This window comes from Phasianus colchicus, chromosome 1, assembly GCF_987193195.1.
Source record: "Phasianus colchicus chromosome 1, bPhaCol1.hap1.1, whole genome shotgun sequence".
Taxonomy (NCBI): Eukaryota; Metazoa; Chordata; class Aves; order Galliformes; family Phasianidae; genus Phasianus; species Phasianus colchicus.
This window is the reverse complement of record NC_143436.1, coordinates 196453436-196466028: the sequence shown is the minus strand read 5'-3', so window position 1 is coordinate 196466028 and position 12593 is coordinate 196453436. Positions and strand designations below refer to the sequence as shown.

General features: G+C 48.1%; 2 protein-coding genes across 4 annotated transcripts; one reads left to right on the top strand and one right to left on the bottom strand.

The window, feature by feature from the left end:
• The first annotated feature begins 837 nt into the window (after positions 1 to 837).
• On the top strand, positions 838 to 8799 carry MRPL48 (mitochondrial ribosomal protein L48). The gene is made up of 8 exons (XM_090134251.1): positions 838 to 968; positions 2136 to 2188; positions 2520 to 2557; positions 3466 to 3551; positions 4283 to 4455; positions 5756 to 5858; positions 7037 to 7126; positions 8549 to 8799. The coding sequence occupies exons 1-8, from the start codon at positions 957 to 959 to the stop codon at positions 8621 to 8623; spliced, it is 630 nt and encodes a 209-aa protein (XP_089990377.1). The 5' UTR covers positions 838 to 956; the 3' UTR covers positions 8624 to 8799.
• Positions 8800 to 9973: 1174 nt separating this feature from the next.
• On the bottom strand, positions 9974 to 12592 carry COA4 (cytochrome c oxidase assembly factor 4 homolog). Of its 3 annotated transcripts, none has more exons than XM_090134253.1 (2): positions 12433 to 12504; positions 9974 to 11751 (listed from the first exon to the last, which is right to left on the bottom strand). In XM_090134253.1, the coding sequence occupies exon 2, from the start codon at positions 11738 to 11740 to the stop codon at positions 11483 to 11485; it is 258 nt and encodes an 85-aa protein (XP_089990379.1). In that variant the 5' UTR covers positions 11741 to 11751; positions 12433 to 12504; the 3' UTR covers positions 9974 to 11482. The 3 variants fall into 3 exon arrangements, with proteins under 3 accessions (XP_089990379.1, XP_089990380.1, XP_031461972.2); XM_090134254.1 differs by lacking the exon at positions 12433 to 12504 and adding an exon at positions 11998 to 12426; XM_031606112.2 differs by having other exon boundaries at positions 9976 to 11751; positions 12498 to 12592.
• Position 12593: the final 1 nt, after the last annotated feature.

The window sequence follows — 12593 nt, the reverse complement described above, 5'->3', positions numbered from 1 at the left end:
AAACTCTCAGGCTTGGCCTGGAACACCTAAAGGGACGGGACATTGACAGCTTCTCTGGGCAGCCTGTTCCAGGGCTTCACCACCATGTGAGTGAAGAATTTCTTCCTAACGTCTAACCTAAGCCTCCCTTCTTTCTGGTTATATCCATTTACCCTTGTCCTATCACTGTCTACCTATATAAGAAGTCAGCCCCCCTCACACAGAATCAGAATCACATAATGGCCCACGTTGGAAGGGACCTCAAGGATCATGAAGCTCCAAACCCCACCACACCCAGGGCCACCAACCTCCACATTTCAGAGCAGCCCAGGCTGCCCAGGGCCCCATCCAACCTGGCCTTGAACACCTCCAGGGATGGACGGGGCATCCACAGCCTCTCTGGGCAGCTGCTCCAGCACCTCACCACTCTCACAGCAAACAACTTCCCCCTGACATCCAACTGAAATCTTTCCTCCTTCAACTTCAAACCATTTCCCCTTGTCCTGTTATCTGCCCCTGTAAAGAATTGACTCTCCTCCTGTTTATAGGCTCCCTTTACGTCCTGGAAGGCTGTAATGACGTCACCCCGCAGCCTTCTCTTCTCCAGGCTGAACAAGCCTGGCTCCCTCAGCCTGTCTTTGTATTGTAGGTGCTGCAGCCCTCTGATCATCTTTGTGGCTCCTCTGGACCCTCTCCAACAGCTCCCTGTCTTTCTTGTACTGGGGGTTCCAGACCTGGACGCAGTACTGCAGCTGGGGCCGCACGAGGGCAGAGCAGAGAGAGACAATCACCTCCCTGTCCCTGCTGGCCACCTCTCCCCACCCCCAGCTGCAGGGGTTACACCCCATTGCCCTCCCCTGGTCCGGTTGGGAGGTGAGGACGGAACGCGGGGCGCGGGCTGCGGGGCGCGGCGGAGCGGTGTTGGGGGTGCACCGCCGGGGGGGCGCTGTGAGCGACGGACGCGGCCCTGCGGAGCGATGAGCGCGGCGGTAACCGCGGGGCTGAGGGAGAACGGGAAGGGGTGGGTGAGGAGGGCTCGTCTCATGCAGAAGGGGGAGAACGGGGAAGAGACAGGCGCAAGCCTGGCCCTGGTACCGTGGTGTGAAGGAGAGGGGCAGGCTTGGGTCGGTCCTGGGATCGGGACGGTCTCTGCCCCATTCATGTGCTGGAGGTGGTCTGGCAATTGTGGCCCAGTTCTGACGGGTATGGAAACAAATCCGCTTCTGGTACCCCCAGTGGCCTTCCTTGCAGCCCGCGGATGGGGCAGAGACCTGCATCCCTCCCTGGGCACCCAAGGACAGACAATAGACACCATGGCCATGGCAGCCCCCATCCCATCACCACCTGCAGGTCCTTTGCACTCTTTGTTTCTCTGGTTATGAGATGGGGAGATGTATAATTAGCCCCCTCCTAATGATGCAGCATGCCAGGGTGGTGGTAATGGCAAAGCAGAGCTCCCTGTTTCTCTGCACCTGGGTGGTGGATGAATCATAGAATGGTAGAATTATAGAATAGCTTGGGTTGCAAAGGAGCACAATGCTCATCCAGTTCCAATCCCCTGCTGTGTGTAGGGTCGCCAACCAGCAGACCAGGCCGCCCAGAGCCACATCCAGCCTGGCCTTGAATGCCTGCAGGGATGGGGCATCTACAACCTCCTTGGGCAACCTGTTCCACTGCCTCACCACCCTCTGGCTGAAAAACTTCCTCCTCATATCCAACCTAAACCTCCTCTGGCTCTCTTTAAAACCATTCCCTCTAGTCCTATCACCATCCACCCTTGTAAAGAGCCGTTCCCCCTCCTGTTGATACACTCCCTTCAAGTACTGGAAGGCCACAATGAGGTCTGCCCAGATTCTTCTCTTCTCCAAGCTAAACAAGCCCAGTTCCTTCAGCCTTTCAATGGTTGTTGGAATGGTGCTGTCACTGCTCCAGAGCAAGGTGGTGCAGGAGAAGGTGATTGTAGTCGTCCTCATCCTTTTGTCACTTTCCTCTGTGTTGTGGTAGTTTTCTGGAATGTAACAGTGTGGAGAGGCTGTGAACAGATCAGGTGGGTGTGGGGTACAGTCAGAGGCTCTCAGGTGTTTTTTCTATGGGTGTATTCTGGGAAATACCAGTAAAAACTCACTAAATGTTCACCTTGTGATTATGTGTTACAGGTGCTGTGCTTGAAAAAGGGAACATTGCTAAAGCAAGTGTTTGCTCTCAGCCGGTGAGTCATAGAAATCAACTCCATTAAATACAAGACAGTATAAGGTGTGAAGAACACTTGGTCACCTCTACAGGTTGTGTCAAAAAAGATACGTTTTTTAACAAGTAATTCTTGTTGAGGAACGTCACCAAATTAAGGAGGGAAGGCTTGGATCTGATATCTGGGAGCTGAAAGGCTGAAGGGTGAGGAGAGAGTCTCCTCAGTAATGGAATCTCATCTGTTGCTGAGGGACGTGAGGATGTGATTCTTTGTTCAAGCAGTTTAGCCACATGTGTAACATTTCCACAGCTGTGTGAAACTGGAGTTTTAACAATAATCTTCTTTCCTACAGAGCATCAACACCCAGAGAAAGTTGTCTGTGTGCTGCAGGTAAGGCTTCTTGTTGACTGCATGCAAGCCAAAATTTTGTCTACCCTAAATAAATATTTTACATTTGAGCATTCCTGTTTCCTTTTGAATGTCTTTTAGTCACAGTTGGGCTGGTTAAGTAACCAGAGCCCATGCTGTTTCCCCTGTACCTTTTTCTCCTATTTTTTTCTCCTGCTTCCCCATTCCTGCTTGAGCTGATACTTCTGTTCGTGGCTTTATGCTGACACCATCCACAGCCTGTTGGCTGAGTGAGGTCCCACTTTAACATTCATTGAGCTGGTGGAGTCCTCTGTAGCAATTTAAAGTAGAATTTGATTTTGATGTGGAAGCATCTGTGTGGTTTAGGTCCTTGGTGTTCAGTTTCTCTTTGCTGTTCTGAGCTTCGTTTATTAAAGTGAAAGCTGTTGAGTGTTTCATTTTACTCTGGAGAAAGAAGTATAAATAAATCTGATGCCATTTTGATTTGACTTCCTAGCACATGCATATTTGAACAGGGCTGAATTTAAAATGAAGTGAGGTTCAGATCCATCATAATAGCATCACTGCTGTCACGTGAGAGGAGACAGATGTAAGGTTTCATCAATATCCTCACCATCCACTGCTCTTTTTTTTGTTGTTGTTTGACTGAGGATTTACCTGGGAAATGAGTCACCTTTAATCTCTTTCTCCCTTCCTGTTGCTCACCACTAACCAGCTTGGTATTGTAGCATGCTGGATGGGATATGCAGGCAGCTCAATGGGGTAGGGACCTGCTGAAGCTGAAGCTTGGCCTGCCCTTGCTTTCCCCTAAAGACAAATTCATGTCCTCAGCACAGATTCTGGGCTCTCAAAGCATCAATAGCTGTTTGTTAAAAGAAAAGATGTTTTCAGCTGTATGGCATACATGATTGCTCTGCTTTTCCTTTCAGGTGATGCACTTGTGAGTTACCAAAGACACTACAGATCCCGTCCTACACATGGCATTGGGAAGTATAAATATCTGCTCCCAAAGGAGGTAGGCACAAAGACCTTTCAGCTGACCCATCCATGTACAGTCTGACTCAAGCATTGGTGTTATTAATTCTATGGCTGATGAACCATGTTAAAAAGCGAGCAGGTGATGGTTTACTGCTGCATCTCTCAGTAGAGAATGTTATGTCACGTGAAGTACAACACTGCATAAATATATATATATATATTGTCCAGTACATTCTTGTTTAATTTCAGTCATTTGGGAGGAATCTCTTCCTAATGGTGAATTTGGCAGAGCACCTTCAAATGATTGCTGAATGCTGTGAGCAGGTTGTATTTGCATTTAAGTTTTCAACATTCTCTGGAATTGGGAGAGAAGACAATTTTTGCAAAATGAAGAAACAGTAACTCATCCAGACAGCTGCTTCGAAGGCAGGGGCTGGATTGAAAGCAGGTTGATTTCCACTCGTTGGTTTCTTCTGGAAGGAATTAATCATAGTATGTGTGTATTTTTTTGTGCCACTTCTGTAGTGCTGCCATCCAAGAACTGAGCTGCTCAACTTCTGAACATCTGCTAAGATAATGTCATCCCAGTTTCAAAGGCAGGGAAAATGAGCACAGATGGGCTGTGATGTGTTCAACGTGGTGCAGCAAACCTTTGACAAATGAGAGTGTGCTAACTCAACCTCCTGTGTTAAGCAACAGTTAATGTCTTGTATTTCCAGCTGCACTGGGGGAAAAAAAAAATGCTTTCTTTTCTTTCTTTTAATACAGGTTCCAAAGCGAAAAAGGGATAGAGTACAGATGAAAGAGATAAATGTTGGGACTGAACATGAGTACGGAGATATTAACATCCAGATGACTTCCTATGATATGTGTCTCGTGGAGCACTTTGCTCGATATGTGCATAAACTCTGCAACCATTTGTCCATTAGAGTGATTGAAAGGTATAAAGAACACAGCTCTGTGTGTTTGTCATCTATTGCAATCACTTTACAGTAGGCTGTGTGAGGCGTGTCAATGAGGATAGCTTGAAGTAAAGGGTGTGATATAATCTCTGACAGATGCTCACTTAAAATCCCAATCTTCCATCATCTGGAGGTTGTTCTCTTGGTGTTTTCTTTTAGCTTGTTTGTCTACAGTTTAGGATGCTTTATTTGTGTAAGGTTGCAGTGGAACTGTATGGGCTATGACTGAACAGATCTCAAGGAAAAATATCTGTTACCTTTTATTCCTTTGGGGGAAAAAAACCTAAAGGCTGTGGATGTTGTATCCAGGAATGCAGGCCTAAGTGCTGCTGGTTTGAATGAGTCTGAGGATTGTGACAGAGCTTCTTGGCTTCAGCAGTGCATCTGAGGAGCTGGAATCATTATACTGCTGTAAGGAAGTGAAAATACTTACTGGTGTTTGTCTGAAACAGCTGTAAGTGTACCTCTGTAGTCACTGGTCCCAGCTTGAGGCTGGTAAAACGCATCAAAAACCATTTTCTTTATGTTCATGCACTTTGAACAGTCAGCCATAGATCTGAAATCCTTTGTCCATAGATCATTTTAGTCCCTCTGTGATGCGTTTGCACCAAACAGCACTAAAAGCTGTGACACAACAGCAGCTGATAGGCGTCTCTTTCAAGAAAGATACCCAGGACACTGAGCAATGGGAGTGCTGTCAGCAGCAGTGTGCTTGAAAGCATTTGCAGAGCAACCCCACAGCCTGGGGCTGTTGGGCAGCAGGATGCAGCCTGTTGCTATTGATATTTTGAACATCAGGTAGGGAAGCTGAGGTGTCTGCATAAATTAGGGGAGAGCAGGGTCTGATCCAGTCTCTGTACCCCTGTTAAATCACAGAGGTGAAAATAATGTCCTAAGAATGATGTGTTGCAGCAGTGTTTTCAGCTCTGTTCCTAATGAGAATAGAAAGACGATTGCAAAATAAATAAGAACTTTTGCCTTAAAGCTCTCCTTCAACTATACAGGATTTAGAAGTTCTCTTTTTGAGCTTGCATACGATTCTGTGTAGCTAAAAGAGGTTTTTGCTGCCTGCAGTGCTGCAAGCTTCTCCCTTATCTCTTTCCAGTAAGGCGCCCAGCTTCTGCCAGTGCTTGATTTGCAAGATACATTGTTTGCATAATTAATTTCTCATGAAAAGTTAATCTCCTTCCACATTCTCTGCTGCTGGAAGTTGATTTGTTCCTGTAAAGTAGTGCCAATCTCTCCTCCCCATCCTAAGCAGTGACTGTGCTTCCTGCAGCTACGCGATGCCCACCAAAACCAACGAAGTGCTGTTCTTGGAAGAGAGAGGCTCCAAAATGCAGCTGGATGCAGTCCTCACGACCCACCAGAGGGTTGTCCAGGTATGAGCTCCTGGTTGCTGATAGTGCTGCAGCTCTTGTGCAGCACCTCATATCTCAAAAACTTTTAACAAGAGGAATTAAGTACCTTGAACAACTGAAAGGTGTAATTTGTGCCTCTCTACTCTGCCCTCATGAGGCCCCATCTGCAGTACTGTGTCCAGGTCTGGAGCCCCCAGTACAGGAAAGACAGGGAGCTGTTGGAGAGGGTCCAGAGGAGCCACAAAGATGATCAGAGGGTTGTAGCACTTCCCCTACAAAGACAGGCTGAGGGAGCTGGGCTTGTTCAGCCTGGAGAAGAGAAGGCTGCGGGGTGAGCTCGTTGCAGCCTTCCAGGACCTAAAGGGAGTCTACAAACAGGAGGGGGAACGGCTGTTTGTGAGGTGGGTAGTGAGAGGACAAGGGGGAATGGCTTTAAAGTGAGACAGGGGAGGTTTAGGTTGGATATGAAGAGGAAGTTTTTGAGCCAGAGGGTGGTGAGGCAGTGGAACAGGTTGCCCAAGGAGGTTGTGGATGCCCCATCCCTGCAGGCATTCAAGGCCAGGCTGGATGTGGCTGTGGGGAGCCTGGGCTGCTGGTTGGAGACCTGCACATAGCAGGGGGTTGGAACTGGATGAGCATTGTGCTCCTTTGCAACCCAGGCCATTCTATCATTCTATTCTAGCCAACTTAATATCTGTTTTCTGCAGAATATGAAGGGTAGAAATGTCATGTTTGAGGACGAACAATTGAACAAACTCAATGAAATGTGGAAATATTCTTAGTATCAGCCAGCTTCAAAATTGTACAGTTAGTCAAGTAGGTATTTCTCCTAAATGACACTTCACTACTGCATACATATAGCATGTTCCTGTGCTGCATGCTGAGTATCTGCTGAATTATTCTAAACCTTAACACAGACTTTTTTTTGCTAGAGAGATTTGGTGCAAGGTTAACACCAGGGCTTGCAAGTTTGCCATGATTGCTTTTGTGTAGAGTCTCACCTAAATGAAAGAGAACCAAACCAAGAGCTTTGGGCTGTGCTATACAGAGGTGTGCACACGAAGCTGAGTGCTTCTCTAATGAAGGAGTTGAGTGCCCAGGGCTCATACTGAAATGGATTCTCTCTCTGTGCCATTAGTAAAACAAGTCTGTTTTGCATTTGTTGTTCTGCTCCTGCAGCACTTTTTTTCTTCTTTCAGATCAGCAGATTGAGCTCAACGTTTGCTCCAATATTCTTGGAAATTATTCAGAGTAATCAGCCTGAAGGGGTCCATCTGTTAATGAAAGAGGTATGCTTAATTTTACCCGGGTGTTTGCATTTAGAATGCAGGTATGATGCATGATGTGAATTTGCTTTGAAAAACACAGGAACCTGGTCCTGAGGCTGCCAATGTCTTCTCTAGAGCTATGGACACCCAGGATCTCCCATGGCTCTCACTTGGTCTCTCAAACATCATTCCTTTTAATACTTGATGGGAGTTTTATTTCCCACTTATCCTTTTATAATTAGTACCACAGAAGGTATCTTCCCAGCCAGGCCCATTGATCTGTAGGAGATGGCAAGTTGCTTTGCTTTGCTCATGTGGATTCCCTGTGACTCAGAAGGGAATACTCTTCTTTAACAGTGCCATACAACCTCTTACCTGGGAGTCACCAGGAATTTCATGGAGTTGGTAGCAAAGCTGGGACTAGAAAACCAAATACTGTGTCCTGTTCTGATGGGATTTGCTCTGGGAAGGGTTCTGCTTGTTTCTGCAGAAACCACTAACAGTTTTCTCAGCACTGAGGACTTGAAGACAGAATTATAGTCCCTAAACAGGACTCTTACTACACCAGGCATAAGGAAATACTTAAACTACTGTTGCTTTATGTTCAGTCAAAACAGTTCCAGGAAACCTTTAATTCAGGGACTAAAAGATTTTACAGCTGGAAAGGGAAGGCAGTACACTAAATTCGAATGTAAAAGCCGTTTTCTTACATGGCCTTTGTAGAACATTTTGTTATCTCCAGCTCTGCAAAAGCACAAGGAATGTGGGAGGAGGTCTCTTGAGTCCACTAATCTCCTTTGCTTTGGTCACAGTCTTAGGACTGCCATCTTTTTTTTTTTTTTTTTTTTTTTTTAAATATATTTTGGCTGATAGCTTTGTATCTGGAGGGAGAACTGTGACATTGTGCCATTTGCAAAGTCATTGCAGTCTGATGCAGGGTGCCCAGGGGAAAGACCCAAGCTGGCTTTGTAAGACTGGCAACACAGAGAGAGATTAAAGCTCTGGGATGCCCTGACAAAGCTCTGGAGGAAGTGGCAGGACTCTGTAAGGACGTAGATGCAGTGGTGATAGGCAGTGGCAGAGCTGGAGGTGTCCAACTTCCTGAGCACAGTGCCAATGCTCACTCTTTCAAAAAGTAATTTCTCACTCGAAGACTTTGGTTTGATAGCTGCATTTAACACATGTTCTATGACTTGCTCCCAGTTTTCTGTTTCCTGTGTCATTTTTTTATCAGAAATACATCCAAACTGCAGTGGTAAGGAGGATCCTCCAAGGCTGAACTGTGGCCACAAAGGAGTCCCACTACCTTGGTTCAGCTGACATTTCAATCTTTCACTTTTCACTTTTCATTTCATTTTCACTTTGAGAGAAGGTTTATCTTTCTCTTGATTTGGAAAGTACTCAAGGTGATTTTTGATGTGCTGTTTCTTTTCCTCTCCACAGCACACAGAAACTGACTTCAAGAGCCGACTGAAGTCCCGACCAGAACTTGAAGAGCTGCTGGCCCAGTTGAGCTGAGGTGTTGGAGAACACTGTCCATTTCAGAGCCATCCCTGGGAATGTAAGGCTGATCTTCCTCAGCTGCTCAAGCTTCCAGAAAGTTGACCTTGTGAGCTCTGTACTGACAATGAGAAATTTCCATCGTTATGAAGCGTCTCATCTTAATAAGGACAAATACATATGTTTGTATCTGACTTGTTTGTATTGTGAATGAAAGGGGTCCACAGTGAAATTTGGTTTCACTTTTCTCAGTTCTCCTTTTTTGGCATGTTTTGCTTTTGGTTTGTGAACATTACTGTTTTAGCCTACAGAAGTGTCTAAGTTAATAATGATAACCTGAGTTGCTCCCTTAGACAAAACTGCTCAGATCTAGAATTGGAGGCTTAGAATTCAAGGAGGCTTAGAAATATAGAACCTCAAAATCTGCAACTGGTTCTTTTGTCAGTCTGAGCAAGGTGACACAGAATCACAGAATGGTTTGGGTTGGAATGGACCTCAAGGATCATGAATCTCCAACTCCCCTGCCACATGCAGGGCCACCAACCTCCACATTTAATACTAGACTAGGGGGCACAAGGCCCCATCCAACCTGGCCTTGAACACCTCCAGAGATGGATGGGGCATCCACAGCCTCTCTGGGCAGCTGTTCCAGCACCTCACCACTCTCACAGCAAACAACTTCCCCCTGACATCCAACCTCAATCTTCCCTCCCTCCACTTCAAACCATTTCTCCTTGTCCTGTGTTATCTCCCCTACCCAAGAGCTGACTCCCCTCCTGTTTGTAGGCTCCTTTATGTCCTGGAAGGCTGCAATGATTCACCCCGCAGCCTTCTCTTCTCCAGGCTGAACAAGCCCAGCTCCCTCAGCCTGTCTTCATAGGGGACAGCCAGCAGGGATTCTGCCCGAACGAGAAGCCCTTCTCCTCCCAGGACAAAAGACTCACAAACACCTCCCCAGCATTGCAACCCAAATTCTTCCAGATGTTACTGCTGTGGAAGGGACTGTCGTGCTCTTTTCTGCAGTTGAAGGCTGGAACATTGTGTTCTCATACAGCTGCATAGATCAGAGCTCTGCCAACATGAATGGAGCCTCAGAACACTGGGAAGTTGGGGATGAGCATCCCTGAGCAGCTGAACAATTGCAGCTTAACAAAAAAAACTCAGCAGAGGGAGGAAGGTTGGAGCCATCTGTCAGGCAGTGTATGCGAAGTTATCCCTTGATTTCAGATTTGCCTTTCACACCATAAAAGATATTTCTCCATGGATCCCTCAAGCCAGAACATTTGGAAAGGGAGAAAACACTGTGCTTTGAAAGCACCAAGCAGAGTTTGGGGAATTTCCCAGAATGGTGCACTAAGGCAGAGAGAGAAAGTAAAGCCTGAAAGTGTGGCAAGCTGTCAGCACTCCAGGAAGCAGAGGCAAAAGCTGTTTGCAGAGCTACAGCCCGACAGCTCCGTGTCAGCACAGGAATACTGATCATCCCTGCTAGCACTGAGCTCCAGACCACCTGTCTGCTCCTTCCCCCAGCCCTGGCTCTGTGCATAGCAGTGCTGAAATGTGGGATTAGAGTTTGGCTGCTCCAGCAAAACAGAATCACAGAATGGCCCATGTTGGAAGGAACCTCAAGGATGATGAAGCTCCAACCCCCCACCACAGGCAGGGCCACCAACCTCCACATTTCAGAGCAGCCCAGGCTGCCCAGGGCCCCATCCAACCTGGCCTTGAACACCTCCAGGGATGGACGGGGCATCCACAGCCTCTCTGGGCAGCTGTTCCGGCACCTCACCACTCTCACAGCAAACAACTTCCCCCTGACATCCAACTGAAATCTGCCCTCCCTCAACTTCAAACCATTTCCCCTTGTCCTGCTGTTATCTCCCCTTTCCAAGAGTTGACTCCCCTCCTGTTTGTAGGCTCCCTTTAGTTACTGAAGGCTGCAGTGAGGTCACCCCGCAGCCTTCTTTTCTCCAGGCTGAACAAGCCCAGCTCCCTCAGCCTGTCTTTATAGGGGAGGTGCTGTTTGTATGTATCTACTAGGACATGAAGTGGGAGAGGTTACAGCACCCAAGTTTCTGCTCTGCTCCTTGAATTTCTGAATGCCTAAGGGTGGGAGGTTGGAACTGGGTGATCCTTAAGGTCCTTCCAACTCAAACGATTCTGTGATTCCAACACTGCTTTAATTTAGGCTGAGACCACCTGATCATACCATCCTTTGGGTAGTTACGCTCCAATTGAATTTCAGCCTTATTTTCAATGCTTAGAGGAGATTAGGAAAAGATGTATTTTTTAATATTTCATCAGGAAATGAGCAATTTCCCTGCTGTACCTGGGGCCTATAGATGACCTGCAGAAATCTCAAGTTTCTCTTTGAAACCGAGAGAGGATTTGAGTCCATTTTTACAGCTTATTTGCCCTGAGGTTAAGTGGGGCTGCACCTCACCTCCCTTCTTCTCCCACCCCAAATATTCCTGGGCCTTCCCGGAAGGGAGCAGCTCACCCTCCAGAGGCTGAAAGCTTTGAGAAAGGCAGAGTGGAAATCCTGATGTGAGTGCCCCAATTTGGGATGCCTTGGGGTGCTGCCTCATTGTTTAAACCTTTATTGTATGGTACTGCCATAGTGCACCAATCCCCTCTGTGCTTTGAGAAGGACACGAGTTCTTCAGCTAGGAGGAGAAATGCCATCAGATTTAATTTCCTGGCTTAAAATTAAGGTGATTGAATCAAGATAACAATCTGCTTTAAAAAAAAAACAAAAAAAAAAAAAGAAAAATAACAGGAAATGTGTCCCATAGCACAGCCAGCATCTCTGGGGGACTGTTAGAGGTATCAGGGTGCCTGGTGCAGTGTCCCTATGGGGGGTTCAGAGTCCTGGGGGCTTCAATCTCCATGGGGGGAGTGCTGGGATGGGTTGGGGTGCAGCTCCTCAGGGTGTGGGCGCTGCTGCCGGGCCATGCACTGCCGGAAGGCCTGGACCTGAGCCTGGCAGCGTCGCCAATCCCGCTGCTCTGCCATGCACTCCTGCAGTGCCCAGTGCTGCTCTGCACAGCCCGTCCGTGTCACCATAGCCTCCACCGGGTCTTCCTCCTCTTCCTCCTGCGATTTAGGACGGCTCCAGGCATGTCCAGGCTTTGCCATCGCTCCGGTTCCTAGAGCGGGGATGGAGGGTGATGGCAGACATCAGGGTGCTGCCTCCCACGACTGCCCTGATTGGGGGCATCTTCTTTTTGGGTGGTACAGAACCACCACCTTTCTTCCCCCCCTCCCCCCTCCCCAGCCTATGGGTACACCCCATACAATCCCCATGGCACCCAGCACATCCCATACCTCTATGGGTACCCGGAAATCCCCATGCAGCCCTCAGAGCACCCAGTGAACCCAAAACCTCCCCATACCTTTACGAGTGCTCAGCAGCCCCGTGTAAGATCTAGGGTACTCAGCACCACCCCTCCATGGAACCCAGCACCTTCTATACCTCTATGGGCACCCAGTAACCCCCTGCACCCCCCACAACTACGCACGTGCCCCCCAGGGGTGCCCAGCAACCCCCACACACCCTCCAGAGCACCCAGTACCTCCCATAAAACCCACTATTCCCCCACGTGCCTCAAGGACATTCACAACCTCCCCTACCCCTACGAATACTCAGCATCCCCATGTGCCCCCCAGCTCACCCCACACGCCCATTGGTGCTCAGTTGTCCTCCACATCACCCAGTACCCCCCATAAAACCCCCCAGAGCACCCAACACTCCCTACGTATCCTTCCCTAGGCACCCAGCGCCCAAATCCATATAGGTGCCTCCATACAACCCCCAGAGGGCTCATCACCTCCTCTGCGCTCCCAGAACCTCCCTCCCCCAATATTCCCTATAGGCGTTCAGCTCCCTCCATACCCCCGTAACTCCGCGCGGCCCCTTTAAGGCTCACTTCCGCGTAGACACTTCCGGGGCGGGGAGAAGTCGCGAAACGCTCGCTCATTGGAGGGCGCC

What these genes read in the sequence shown, in the direction of transcription:
- MRPL48 (XM_090134251.1), top strand. An exon ending in CAAGTGTTTGCTCTCAGCCG is followed by an intron (nt 2,189 to 2,519) that starts GTGAGTCATAGA and finishes TCTTTCCTACAG; the next exon opens with AGCATCAACACCCAGAGAAA. An exon ending in TCCATCTGTTAATGAAAGAG is followed by an intron (nt 7,127 to 8,548) that starts GTATGCTTAATT and finishes TCCTCTCCACAG; the next exon opens with CACACAGAAACTGACTTCAA.
- COA4 (XM_031606112.2), bottom strand. Translation starts at nt 12,582, where the DNA reads ATGAGCGAGCGTTTCGCGACTTCTCCCCGCCCCGGAAGTGTCTACGCG. An exon ending in GGCCGCGCGGAGTTACGGGG is followed by an intron (nt 11,752 to 12,497) that starts GTATGGAGGGAG and finishes TCCCCGCTCTAG; the next exon opens with GAACCGGAGCGATGGCAAAG.